Genomic DNA, 15,000 nt, shown 5'->3' with positions numbered 1-15,000 from the left:
CTTAACCCACACCCAGCCCATTCCAACGAAGCGGAGCAGGACGTCAGGCTGGGACAGAGCCTGCACCCACAGCGCCTTGAGGAACGCGTCGCCGACGTGAGCGCGGCTGGAATGGCCCACCGTGCCAAGATCTTCAGAGTCCCTGCAGACCTTCCGCACACAAAAGCTCTTCATCAGCACCAAGCCCCAGGTCAGATAAGGTAAGAGCAGTATAAATATCTATCACCTCTACACATAAGCTCAGGCTGGTGCATGTTATCTTTCTAAACCAGCAGTATCCTTCCATTGTGCTGTCACGAATCAAATGAAAATACAGTTCAATAAACAAGTAAACTTCCCACTCACCACTGAGAAGATTTCAAATTCTTTGTGTTAAATTATTATTACTTTGTCTTTTGTTCATTTGTTATTTCCTAACAAACTTAGCTGGCCAATATAGTATTTTTTCTAGGGATTTTGGCTGCACACAGCAGCAGGTTTATCAATTTTATCAGTGTTCTAACAACGAGGAAACAATATGTTCAAACTGAGACTTGAGCAGCCTTGTCTTCTCCTCATTAACGAGGATGTAGCATAAGTCCACATGTCCATAGTTATATCAGCCTGCCTTTCGGAAGAGTCAAACCACCCCTCTCTCCATTCCAGCACCCAAACAAAACCACCTGTTTTAACTAGGGGTCAAAGGGCAAGCGGGAACCAAAGCACCACTCTGCACTTGACTGGCCGCTAATGAGAGTGGCTGTTTATCTAAGAGGTCAAATGCCTTAAAAATAGGGTCATGACCCTAACATCTTAAGCCACGACCTTTCCCACGTGTGGAGTGCTCCTGTGAGCGTGGCGTCTGCCAGTGGTGAAAGAGCCAGGGCAGGCGGTGCTGAGCGAGGCCCAGTGGGAGGGTGGGGGTGTGGGTTCCACTTCCTCCTGATCAGTGGCACGTCCCATGCTGGTCACACTGGGTGTGTGTCTAAACAATGACTTAACTGAAGAGACGCAACCATACGCATGTGTTAAAGAAATTGGAAACTGACATATATATATATATATATACACACACACACACACACACACACACACACACACACACACACATGAATAAAACAGAACATATTGCAAAAAAAATAAAAAAATCCAGTGCTGTTGATAAGCAGATCAATATGATTGTGGTAAGAATGCAGCAGAGCAAAGTGCAAAGGCAATGGTTGAGGATAAATTTAATTACAGCCTCCATGTGCCCTTAACCCCCCTGCCTTTGGCCATCTGAGTATGAGGTCAGCCTGCCTTCAGATGGCTTTTAATCACAGCAGCTTCAGCTATGCACCACTGCTCTAAATAAGACAGAGGAGGAAACCTGACCGGCCTCTATGAGGCTCGAGATGGGAGGAGGAGTGCAGAGAAGAGGGGGAGATAAAGAGAGAGAGAGAGTGTGAGAGAGAGAGAGAGAGAGAGAGAGAGTGTGTGTGTCAGAGAGAGAGAGAGAGAGTGTGTGTGTCAGAGAGAGAGAGAGAGAGTGTGTGTGTCAGAGAGAGAGAGAGAGAGTGTGTGTGTGAGAGAGAGAGAGAGAGAGAGAGAGTGTGTGTCAGAGAGAGAGAGAGAGAGAGAGTGTGTGTGTGAGAGAGAGAGAGAGAGAGTGTGTGTGTCAGAGAGAGAGAGAGAGAGAGTGTGTGTGTGAGAGAGAGAGAGAGAGAGTGTGTGTGTGAGAGAGAGAGAGAGAGAGTAGCAGACCATTAGAAGTAGCAAGTTCCACTCTCTACAGCACTCTTGTTCTCTTGCTGACGCGTTTTATTCGCCGTCACATCCACAAAAAGGAACTCAGGACTCCAGCAAGTAGGATGTTCAGGAGCAGAAGATGTCTGAGTGGACTTCAACAACCGCAAAACTGAGGCTTGGGCTGGACCGAGCTGCTCACGTGGATTCTGACACTAAGAACAAAAAGACATCCCTCCAAGACTCCGACTGAGTCAGTGATTGCCATGCACCCCTACAGCAACCTGCGGTCACCAGAGCACAGTCCGTATGTAGCCACGTCCCAAGTGCCACTTCCATGCCCAGGTTTAAAAGGGGGGGTGTTTACGGTTTTGTTTTGCCAGCTTTGACCAAGAGTCGAACCAAATTTTTACACTTTTGTCAATACCCCAGCAGAGTTGGAGTTTGGCCCATATATAAACACGGGGGGAGAGATGAGTTTCTGTCACCAGTAAAATGGGCATACACTGCCAACTCACTTAGGCTTCAGAGCGACAATTTGCGAGCGGGAGCAAATGAAAGTAATTAAGGTGCTCGGTCTGCCCGGCGAAACAAAAGCGGCTCCTTGCTTCCGAGAGAAAGCCTGTGTTTGTGCTGCTGTTGGTGCGAGACAGATCCCCTGCTGTGTTGTGCCAATTAGCATCTCCATCAGATATTTGCTCTGGACTTCTCTGTTTGAGGGCCTCGTGTACAGGCTAAACCAGAATGGCACAAGTCAGCTTAGCTGGACTTAGTCCATATTTTGTGCTAGACAGCCGATTCCATACTGTCATATTACATTACTAGAAAAATGCGCAGGTTTTGAATAATGCAAAAACAAATAGGGATTTGTATTTTTTATAAATTTCATATTATAATTGGGATATTATAAGAAGCACAACAACAATCACAAGTAATGAAGTGGCAGTAAGACACATTTTGCGTGAAGCTAATCCCTTTTGTTGCTGTCTTCTGAACTTCCTGGTGCCAGCATGTGGTACTTGACTTTATAATGCGAGAACTGTGTACCCTGGCAAACCTGACACGGATAACGTGCGTGTTTCCGGATCGCGTCGATGCCAGAGTTAGGAAAATCTGGGCCAATATGCACGAATCAGTGGCATGAAAGAGGGATGGAAGCCATCTGTCCTGCCTTTCCCAAACGCCTGTTTTACACCGATGAACTGACGGGGGTATGAGAGGAATCGGAAACACAAGACACTGGTAGAGGCCTGTCATCTCGGAACATGTTTCACAGCGCGCATGCCGGTGTTAATGTAGGGGGTCTTTTAAAGCTGACGTAAAGGGCCCGGGATGGCACCTGCTGCTCTTCATTCTTATGGTGTCATATATCTGCTCTAAACAATGCGACCCACATAGGAACGCCATGGTATTGTTAGTGTTTTTCGGCCATGACATACCAAGGGAATTAGTGGAGAGAAAAGCAAGAGGACTTACCTGCGTGTACAAAATAGGCCAGGTACAGGTCCAGCTCCTTTACGGAAACTCCTATGTGATGGGGCTGCACGCACAGCCCTGGGTTCGAGCACTGCGGCGATTTAACCAGCCGCTCGCCGTCAGTACTTTCGAGGGGGATACCTTTGAATAAAATCACCATGACCAGGTCCAGACGCCACACCTTGTCCGCCTGCCGGAGGCAGTCGATCCTCCTCATCTTGCCCTTCTGGTCGGGGTTGGAAAGCACGCAGCACGGCGCCTTCTTCCCCGTCACGGTGAGCACAAAGTCCTCGCGGAACTCGGGCCGGATGTCCTTGCGCAGCTTGGCCAGCAGGCGCGACGCCCACTTCTGCTTGACCTCGGGCTTCTCGCCCAGCAGTTCATCCTTCACGGCACGCTCCTCGTCCTTGGACATGCGCTTCTCGTGCTTCTTGAAGTACTTCCTCTTGCGGGCCTGCAGGTTGAACCAGGTGTAGGCGAACGCTCGCACATGCGGGAGCAGCGCCTCGATGAACGGGTGGAACTCGTCCTGGAAGGCAGAGAGGCGGAAGAGCGTAAGGATGGAGCACGCGAAAGCGCAAACGTCACATGGCCAAAACTTATAGACAAACTTAGCAGCAACATCATCACAACGCAGCACACGGGACCAAGATGTGCGAACACGGAGGACTACTCGAACACCTGCAAAATACATAATAGGTCATGCAGGAATCTTCGTAATTACAGAATGTCATTTTCTCGCAATTGTATGAACATATGTAACAATTTACTGGCCATCCACATAGGCATATAATAATATCCTAGCAATTATGTGTTTAATTATAGGGTTATGCAACAACATAAATGCATATTTTTGGATGTAATTTTCATGAGCTTCCAAAGCAGGGAAGCCCTTAGTAAGAGTGGGTTATGATCCGAGGGCCGTGTGCATACGTGTGAATGTGTGTGTGTGTGTGTGTGTGTGTGTGTGTGTGTGTGTGTGTGAGGCCCGCCTAGGCCGTATCTTGGCTCTCTGGCAAGAATGCAGGTCTGTAGGGGTCTACCAGGATCCAAGAAAAAGAAACAACCGAGAAGAGAAATCAGACCAGCTATTTTTAACTGTTCAGTGTTAAGACTTATACATACGCACAGACATATAGACACATGGCAACTTCCAAAGCAGTATTGATAATATTTGATTTCATATCAGAGAGAAGCATGGCATGTTTCAGGCAGGACTGCATACATGGAGAAAGTGTGGAAAAATCCACTGGGTTCAGGTTACACCTGCCACTATTACACCATCTGGCAGAAAAGCCATTCAAGCTGCAAAATTTCAAAAAACACAACCTGCATTTCTTATCTCTCATTTTTTTTCTATGATATGTCACAAACTAATTATTTTACTGCTTTGGTTTATGCTAATTACTATCCCACAATCAGAAAAGCTTCCAATACAGCTCAGTTATCACGACGCTAAATGTCGCTCGCTCTTCAGGCTACTGCCGCTACTAAACACAGTTACTGGTTATATCCGCCAACCGCAATGTTACTTTAACCAGAAGGGCCCCACATCATCATCCACTAAAGTAAATTTACAACAGGGGCTCCTGTAATATATATACGCTGCCTGACTGAATGATACTATGTTCCCTATGGCTTTCTCTTTGGTGACCTATATCTGCACAAATACATATATCTGCATAAAAACCTATATCTGCTTAAAGCTTTGCAAATCCAAAGACCAGAGTCCAAGTCCTAATATCTATGCAATAATTAATAAGTGAGCCATATATTAAATAATTTGGGATTTCGCCGAAATACAGAGAATAATGGCAGTGTGCCAGTGGGTGAACGAAGGCTTCCACAAGTGCCTGAGGTCCTGCTCCGTGGCCCAGACCAGCACACTGGCCCTGCACGCCTTTCCTGACGGAGCAAAGTGAGCATTCCACACTGGATAAGCCAAACGGACAGAGACACTAAGCCTGTCTGGATATCGCCAGCCCACTGGAATGGCAGAACACACAAATCTTTTGCTATACAACTGTTTATTAATTTTATTTATTTATCAAAACAGCAACTGCTTAGGTCAACTTTATAAATGTTGCCAGATTCCTAAAATAGACTTAAATATGCAAAGTCTATAAATCTGCTAAAACCTTCACTGCTATAGTGTAACAAAGTTTAAATTCTACATTTTTTATTAATTGATGTATTGTGTTTATTCCAGTACATACTGACAATGCACAGTGTACATTCTGATTTTAATAAAGCTATATATCAAATTATAGAGTTTTACATGTTATTCCATAATGTGGTGTCTATCTTATTAATATCTTATTAATTTCAACTCAGAGGATGTATATGATTTAGATATGACAGGATACATTTGTGTCAGCGCATACAGTAGTGTGTATGTGTTTGTGCATATGTGTGAAATATACACTCTTCCAAACAAGCATCGCACACTCCTACTGTGAAGGATTGCTACAAATGAATCAAAGTAAATAATAAACATGTTAATATCTAATATATCCTTCATGTTTCCAAAGTCTCTGAGACACAGGAACTTGTACTGTTCAATTCTGGAGTAAATCCAAAGCCTGAAATTTCTTATCTATCTTCACCGACTCTAAAAATATTGCAGTCCAAATTTTATATAATACTGTGCTCAAAGGGGAATTTATATATATTTTCCAGTAATAATTCCAAAAATGTCTGTGTGTTCTCTGTGAGTGTGTATGTGCATTTTTGGTTAAGTATGCATGCATACACATTCCACATTTTCTAAAAGTAAAATAAACGGTGTCCAATTTGCAGAAACTGTCTCTCGCTTAAACAAGTTGAAAATCTAGTTGTGCCTCTTCCTGTGAACCTTAGTGACAGCTGCATTGTCTCAAAATAACAGGCCTCTCGCTATAACTCACTAAAAACTGTCATTTAAAACACAAATAATGGTCATTCTTCCCTGCAGCAAACCTCACTTGCAACACTGCATCACAGAGATCTGACTACGAGGGAGCAGACCGAGCTCGCTTTCTCCTTTTGTTGCACATCTCCCTGCGCAAGTAAATGGGGTTCAGCTAGCGGTGCTGTCGCCAGAGAACCCCACTATGGCACCACTCCTCATGCGCTCTCACACACTGCACACCCGAAGCCAATAACATAAGCTGCAGTGGGTACGTCGGGGCCACCCCACAGCCTCCCACCCCCGACTCCTGAAGTGAACTGTACTGATTGGACCAGCGTAACACAGGCCCTCCGTACTGAACAATAGTGCCTTGTGGCCCAGACAGATAAAGGACTTAAAGTCATTAAGTACCAGCTGAAATTCACCTGTGAGCACACAGGTTCTTCAATCAAAAAGATAATCTGACAAAATAAACATATATGCTCTAAATCATAAATGAACTGATAAATAACTCTGAATTTCTCAGTGTTTTGGGGTTGTTGTTTTTTTTTTGAGCCAAGGAAGAAAAAAACAAACTTGTGGGCAGAAAAACAGTGTTTTCACTAATCTGTTATTCAATTATTTATTTTCCAAAATTCAGAATGTAAGATATCAGTCATGAATTTGTGATGCTAACTAACATATAACTATAAAAAAAAAAAGAAGACACATTTAGACATGATGTCTTCAGGAATGGGATCGACAATGCTTTAAGGATATTCTCTGCTCCTCTGAGCACCTAATCGATGCAATAATGTGTTGTTTGAGCACAACCATTTTAATGCTGTCTTTAAACCTCAAATCAATTTTTAAGCATGGTAAACTGTCTTCCATTATACGTGTTACTAAGAAATTCACCATAACACAAAAAAACGTCTCTCTATATCCCCTTGTTTAGGTCTTGGACATCTTCTAATGTAAAAATATTGTTGTTGCAACATGGAATTACAAACAGACATTTAAGCATAAATTGACATGTCAGAAAGAGATTAAAAAAATTACATATATTACTGTTCTCAAAAGTTTGAATGTTATTGTATTAATAATTTCAATAAATCAATAGGTTAGACATATGGAAAACAATTAACATGTTAAGCTAATCAAAGTTAGAAATCTGTTACAAATTAGAGGGAAAATATTTGAAAATATACTGACAATAAAATTTGTGTTGGAGACTAGTTTACCTAAAAAGTTCTACTATTAGAGACCAATTTACACATGTAATAAAAAGAAATGACAAAAACTGAGTGAATCTACACTTTTCAAAAGAAAAAAAGCGTTAGTTTTTTTTAAAGAAGAGGATAACTAACATATGAAACGTCACATAAAATAGGCTGGACGGAAAATCTTTTGAAAAGGACCATTATTCTTATCATCCTGTAGGTAAGAAAATACATCGACTTAAATGTTGAATATCTCCTCAGCATGGCATCATTTTCAGTCTGGACGTTTTATCACAATTAAACCTTCCTGTCACCTCACCTCACCTCACATTCCCATGTTGTGCACAAGTTACATACATCAGATTTCAGACTTCTTCACAAACGTTACCATACCAGATTAACGTTAACAAGTTTCCAGATTTTAAAATCTACCATATAGGTTAGTGCATGCAATTACAACTGACGGCTTACGCTTCTGTCACTGCAGAAATGACCATGCAGGTTTTGAAACTATGACCCAAACCGGGCAGCAAAAGTCCAAAGATCAGCAACCTAAATTTCCCTCGCTGACTAAAAAAATATCAAATGCGAGACAGACGGGGGGACGTGTGTATTCCACCTCGCTCACTGCCTTTAAAAGTGTCCGGGCAAAAGACAAAAAAGTGAAGGCTTTTTCTCAGACTTGAGGGCATCTCAAATGAAAATAGTTGGGCGATGAAAAGTAATGAGGGGAGAAGCATGCGTTTATTGTGTTTAGTGCTGCCCATGTCAGGAGGAAGGCTGCTGTGGCAGCAAGCAGAAGATGATGACTCCAGGTGTATCGATGTTTGACCACAAAACTGAAACGATGCATCGGAAAGACCTCAAAGACTTCTTAAAGCATATTAAACAACCCGACTCATGAAATATTGATACAATATTGTGGAGTTTATAGAATACAGATGAGTCACTATAACACGCCGAAGGAAGCGGTCAATACAAAGTAACAACCGCGAAGCGCGATGACTGTTTAGACCCGTTTCGAGAGCACTCGATAAAACTGCAGTGTAATCTTGCGGAGAAAAGTTTACGTAGGTGAGACCGTCCACACCTTTACCGCTAAATATTTTTACTCTTCCGTTAAGCTAAACAACAAAGACCTTTTTTTTTTTTAAATCCGGAGAATAACGTTAAGGAAAAATACAAACGCTGAGGAATATTCGAGCGTGGCGACAGGGTGTGAGGTGGGCGCCATCCGCCATGTGGTGGTTCGCTCTGTCAGATGAATGCTGGGCACACAAAGTTACTTAAGCAGTGTTCGCCCTGCGAGGTGCTGGCCCGCCCCGGCATAGGGAAAACGCACAAACGCAACAAACAGACTTAAGCAGAAACCACAACTGGCACTTACCTGTGTCAGGCATAGCGGAGAATACATATCTGGAGATTTTTAGCTTGAATTTGTGAGGTTGTTTGTGTGTGTTTGGATAACTGTAACGAATCGGCGTGTTTATGTATGTGTTGATGTGTGTGAGTGTGTGTATGTGTATGTGAATGTGTGGGTGTGTATGTATGTGCGTCCGTGCTCGAGTGACTGCGATGTCCGTGTGTATGAAAAGGAAAAAAAAAAAGAGACAGAGAGAGGAGAGGAGAGAGAGAGAGAGAAAATAAAGCCTGCTTCTTGCTTTCACATTTCCAACTCTGCGAAGTGCAGCCGACGCTTCAGCGCTCCATAGAGCTGAACTTTAACCCCGCCTCGAGTTACACGGCTTCCACTCCCGCGAAACATCTACTGCACGTTACAGCCGTACAACAGTCCCTCCGCCGGAGCGATCACAACTTTAACCAAAGACATAATCAACTGCAGAAACGTCCCGTGGCTGAGGAAGAGATGGAAAAATACACAGACATTTAGAAAAACCCAGGGGGAAACTGAGAATTCGCCGAAAGGAGCAATAGTTTTATCTTGCCCTCGTGTGCATAGGAAAGATTGTCATATAAAAAGTCATGCGGATTCTTTAAAAAACTCCCGTTTGAATCCCACTTCTTGTAGAGCCGTGTCGAAGGTTTGCATCAACCCAAACCACTGCAGACATGTGGTGCGGCTTCACCGCGGAGCAAACTGAGGCGGATTTACGAACAACGAGGGTTCGGCATGCTTGACGGATTTAATAATATCCTTGAAACCCAGACAGTTGCCTGTTGCAAATGCCGGCACCTGATCTCGCGTCGCTAATTTCAACCTGAGAGAGAGAGAGAGAGAGGAAAAAAAAAAAAAAAAGTCAAGCGCAGGATTGAAGTCCATCCGAGAGCGAGCAAGGACGAAGTGCGATCGCGTCCGCTGATTCCCAGCGAGCTGCACTTCACTTTTCTCCACAGTGCCCGGAGGACAAACTCTCCGCTTCTTCACTCCGCATAGCGCCCTCAGTATCCGCGTCTCCTCTAGCGGCACATGCGGGACAAGCCAGGCGTTAGGTTACTTTAGATATGGTTTTATGGGCTACACCGTGCCGAGTACGCATTTAAAAACAATAAAATTATTATTCTGATAAGTTGTCTAATACAATTAAAACGCTGCGACGCGATTAATTTGCATGGCGTGTCGGAACGGCGATTTCCACCCTATGTTTTCGCAGCTTACACGCGCTTATGAATAATGGTGCACTAGGGCAGTTTCGGGTTTTATAACATATTAGAATGGCGGCTTTTAAGGAGAGGCACGCGAGTTAAATAAGCCTTTAAACAGAAACGCTCCCCGTGCGATATTTAACACGCGAAGATGTACGGGAGAGACGAACGGACGAGAGAGATCAGATAGGATTTGAAGACCGGTGCCACAGGGCAGGGAATAAACCGCGACTTCTCGCACCAAAAACTATTCAGACTGCAACCGAATCCTCTTTAACGCGTGCACGAGTCCCGTGCAAATGCAGTCATATGGCCAATGTCAGTATCAACTTCATCACAGTCGCCTGTAATTGCCAGAGTTTTGCAGCACTTTTATTCCATCGCTCGGACTGTAGGCAAACATAACATAGTCATTATGGTTACATCCTGTCTGTCTGAATGAAGAGTAACGATGAGCAAAAAGTATCCTACTGAAACAAAGCCTACGCTGCATAATTATAAAGGACAGGGGCACAGGCCTAAACGAATAGGCTTATTATTAAGCAAACGTTGTGTATGGCCCGCATGATTTACTCAGGAATTCGCAATTGACTGATGGTGTACTGGAATTCGGTTACCACTCGCCTCCGATATCAGCTCTCTTAAATATTACTGGAGCTCTGGGGAACATTTCATGGATCTTACATAAAGTACTTATAAAAGGTTGCCAAACTATTCAACCAGGAACAGATTCCTGGGATTGGTCCCATAGCGTATATTAGAGTATATTAGATACTATTAGGTGCTCAGGATCGCAATCCTACATTTCTTCATAAAACCGTTGAAATGTCTATTAACTGTTTCATTAAATCCCTGCCTAATAACTTAACAACAGGTTCAAAAGTGACGTGTGTTGTGATGTTTATTCAACGATAAGCAGTACAAATGCTTTTGCTTAAGACCACCACATGCACGTTTGTGTGTTGACAATCGGCATAAAGAAACAGCATTGATCTTTATCCCGTAAATTCAGGCGTAGAATTTGGCGTTATTCCCCGATTTCTCAATGATCAACTCCTTTCCGGTACAAGTCAATTGTGCGCCCCCTAGCAATTGGTCATAACACCACCGTCCAGTCCGTTTTCGTATCACTGCACAAGGAAAAACCTGCGTTCAAGCAAGCTCCACATTAGGGTATGTCATAGCAAGTGAGACCTCGGTGCGTTAACAAAATACAAGTAACCAGTAAAACATTTTGACAGTGTCAGCATACGTGAAACCTACTGGATTGACCCTACACAAACTTCAGGCGTCTATAAAATAGAATTATTATAACATTAATTAGCTAAGATCATATTAGTGGGTTAAATGTGAATCTGGCTGCGAATGCATGACACGTAGGAGCCTGAATTAAAAGACGGTACTCAAGTCACTCTAACTTGCTGCAGGTGCATGTTCGCCCTTGCTGGGTTTTCCATGCGCTAACTAAAGATTCGCTGTGATTGGACGACATTCCGGAATTCGAAGCTGTGAGTGATGCTATTGGCTGAGCTTCACGTCATAAGCAAAGCCCGGGCACACGCTCCGCAGCAGCTCGCGCCGGCGCGCGCGCGCGTGTCTGCCGGTGTGCACGCTTGCAGCTCTGTATGCATAAACCTGCGACTAACGGGGCCATGGAGATGTGATGTCAGCGTCGTTTTGACGGAGGATTTGTCTTTGGAAAATATGATCGTTGAGTTTATCTTCAGATGTTGTAAGCATAGTAAAGACGATGCTTTCGTGTAGCTGTCCATGCAGCAAACTCCTATGATCGTTCCTTTTCATAGACTGCCACTTTGAAAATAAAACAGTATATTAAAATTGCACGATACAGTGTTAATGTTCATTTGTTTCACGTACCATTACCACGTGTAAATTAGAAACTTTCAAGTGGTGATGCGAAATGCTTCGTTTTCGGCTGCCATTGGAGTTATAAGCAGTCTGCTGAAACTTGCTGCGGATGTTAGGCTATATGGTACATTTTAAACAACCATAAAAAATTGCAGTGATGGAAAAAAAAAATTAGAGGGGAAACATGTCAAAACACTGCTGTTCTTGTCGTTCCCGAGAGTCAAAACATGCATTTTTCTTCACTCCTGGAGATTTGAGAGCGATCCAAGGCTGACAGAGCCGGCCCATTTGTGAGACGTACTCTGCCTTCGGCGTGGTTAAGACTTGGTTCAGAAGTTGCGATCGATTCAGCGAGTCCCTTTGTTTATTTCCGCGATCGCTGCAATTTGCATAGTAGTTATGCAGCGCTAGGACGACTCCTGCCAGCCACTTCTCCCTCCACCTCTCGGCTCGGAGTCCTGCAGGAAAATCCCGACTGGAGTTCCGTACGCATCACATCCCGGTCTACCCTCTGCTCCCGCGCAGAAATCATTTTCAACACGTCGACCGCCGGTGTGCCGCAGGACGGCAAAAGAAACGGCTCCGCCACAATACCTCATCACCGACGGAGTGTAAACCTTTTAGCCACGCTCGTCGATAAAAAAAAAAAAAAAAATCGATGAATACTGCAATACCCTCAGATGACTATGGAAAAATATACATGTTGAATGCAATTGTCATTTGACATCCATTTTATCATTCCTCGCGGCACTGCAACGTGTGGACTAGATAAAGTTTTTAGAGGGTCAGCAAAAATGAACACAACAAATTCTTTTCAAATAAGCACTGACAATACTCAGATTAAACGAATAGAAAAGACTACGGAGTCTGGAATATTCAGTTAGGCACGTATAGATATCGGTTTAATAGCCTCAGGGTTCGTAAAGGACTACTGTCAATAGGAATTTAGTGATCATTCTTCACGGGCTAAAGGATCTATAAAGAACAGCATACGCCTGACACATTTAGTGAAATTATAATAACAAAGGTGACTTTAGGTGTCAGTCAGGCTTAACAGCCTTTAAAAACCACAATACCACATCTAAAAAAATACAATTAGGATAGTAGAATAAATATTTCTGGATATTATGTATCATATAAGTTTGGAGACGGTTTCTCATAGAGCTTGAGTAATAACTCCTCATGTGGACTACCTGAACACAGTGTGTTTCAAAGCTTAGGCAGTCATCGCCACAAAAGAATATTAACGTCAATCTATAGATGGACTCGAGTTGGATTGAATTTGTTTAGCATACTATGTAAAATAAGCTTTCTCTAATAGGCCTGTGGGATTCTTGAAAGACTTTAGGCTATATTAATGTTTAGTGGTCGAAAAATCAGTACTGAATACATTTGTAAATATCGATATATGCAAATTATTCATCAATCAATGCAGTTCAATCTATCGAAACCAGAACCCCTCAAAAGCATTATGTATATGAATACAACATATTTCACTGTTTAATGCTAATGATGTCGGGCCTCCTCTAAACCAACGGTGTGCAGGCCTCCTTAGTAGGCTTTTATAAAACAACATCAGATTAGCATTCATGTCGGTTCTGTTACGGACACCGCAGCTTTCCCTAGCCAAACTAAAGCTATACCGTCTATATCCTAATATTTATATTTTATTAAATTGAAGTTTCTGTATTCATCACGATGCATTTCAGCACTGGTCGGCTGAACAGCGCCAGTCAGGGTCAGATGGCGAATTGTCCCTCGGAAATCACTACATGCCAGTGCAGACAATCAAAGGAAACATCAACCACAAGCAGTCTGTTGGACACGAAACGAATTTAAAATGATCGCAGGTCCATTATCCGTTCTCCTCAGAGTCCAGGCCTGTGGACGTATACACAAGTCTGTTCACACTGAACAAAAATATGACCGTGACAATCTCCTAAATGACTGTCGAAAATGACAGTAACTAGAAATAACGCACTAGCGACACGAGACCTCTGCCATAAAAATCATTAACTGTTAAATTAAAATGTAAAAATAAATAAATAAATGCAAGTAAATTATTGATGTACGATGTGATGTGGTTACAGGTTATTATTATAATAAATAAAATCATATATACTACTACTACTACTACTACTACTACTACAGTATTTTGTCGCTTTAATATTATATAAATATAAATAATATTTAGTACCCATCTATCGCTAAAGTCTTATGTTATGGGGCTATAGGGAAAAGCTGTTTTAAAAACAAAGTATAATTACGCACCATAATGGACTGCCGTAAACTAACTAGGCTAAAACAACTCAGATTTAAAACTCACTAATCTACATAACTCAAACTCGTCTACTTTGTTTGTTTTGCCTCTTGATGGCAACAAAACCAGGACTTTGCGTCTGTGTGTCTCATAGAAATATTTCTGCCAAGTTCGACGAAAAGATATTTAACACCAAGGCAACCGTGCCAAGGCTTTAAGAGGCAGAGTAGCAAAGACGTAGCCAGCGGCTGCAGAGTCTACGGGTAACGACCGGAATAACGCTGCCCAAACAGTTTAAGACTATCATTTGGTTTTAAGACGCAGTCGTTTTGTCCGCAATGGGATAATAACGGTACCAGAGGAGCCAATCATACAGCGCGACCAAATGAACTTAGGGGGAGTTTTCTCCATCTTCGCTGGAAAAAGGTGAGTAGTCTGCCGAACGCAGTGGAAATGTTTACGACTTAACGATGCCTTCCAAAAAAGTGTGTTCTGTTTTAGTTAAGAATGCGCTCTGGACCCTGTTTTATCAATCATATTTTAACACTTATATACTTAAACACGTGTGTGAGAAAAATTTTGTAAAGGCGCACGGTTAAACATTCTTCCCCAAAATACGGTCGTTAGTTAAATTCTGCTTAAAAACATAGATCAACTTCATGTTAGGAAACACGAACAGGCGAAACATTCATTTAAAAAAAACTGCACCCAAAATGTGCTAAAGGTAAACACAGAACGCACGTGTGAAGAATAAATCGTGCATGGGGCGAGGGAGTCCGTAAAAGTAGTGCTCGCGGCATAAACTCGAGTCAAGGCATGTGCGGTTATATCCGACAGATATTTATTACTCCTAGACTTAATTAACCAAGGGATAATTGCAAGAAGTATTCCTGCACAGCAATCTCATTAGTTAATCGAGGGATAACTAGGAGAGTTTATCTTCTGCAGAGCAATCTCACGTCGCAGACTAATGCGGTTTATGTGTTGAACTCTCA

General features: G+C 42.8%; 1 protein-coding gene across 12 annotated transcripts in view; it reads right to left on the bottom strand.

Annotated features, from left to right (window-relative positions):
• Positions 1-15,000, bottom strand: part of nfia (nuclear factor I/A) — a 153,312-nt gene that overhangs the window by 113,529 nt on the left and 24,783 nt on the right. For 7 of the 12 annotated variants that reach the window (XM_027005478.3, XM_027005480.3, XM_081708191.1 and 4 more), the window contains exon 2: positions 3,181-3,709. In XM_027005478.3, coding sequence (XP_026861279.2) covers positions 3,181-3,709 — 529 coding nt within the window. Of the gene's footprint in view, positions 1-3,180; positions 3,710-8,659; positions 12,247-15,000 lie in introns of those variants that run through there. The other 5 variants (XM_027005484.3, XM_027005481.3, XM_027005486.3 and 2 more) reach the window with 5 other exon arrangements.

Source organism: Electrophorus electricus, chromosome 26 (assembly GCF_041902795.1).
Source record: "Electrophorus electricus isolate QZ-2024a chromosome 26, ASM4190279v1, whole genome shotgun sequence".
Classification (NCBI taxonomy): domain Eukaryota; kingdom Metazoa; phylum Chordata; class Actinopteri; order Gymnotiformes; family Gymnotidae; genus Electrophorus; species Electrophorus electricus.
Note: the sequence above shows the minus strand (reverse complement) of the source record. Positions and strands in the feature narration are given on the sequence as shown.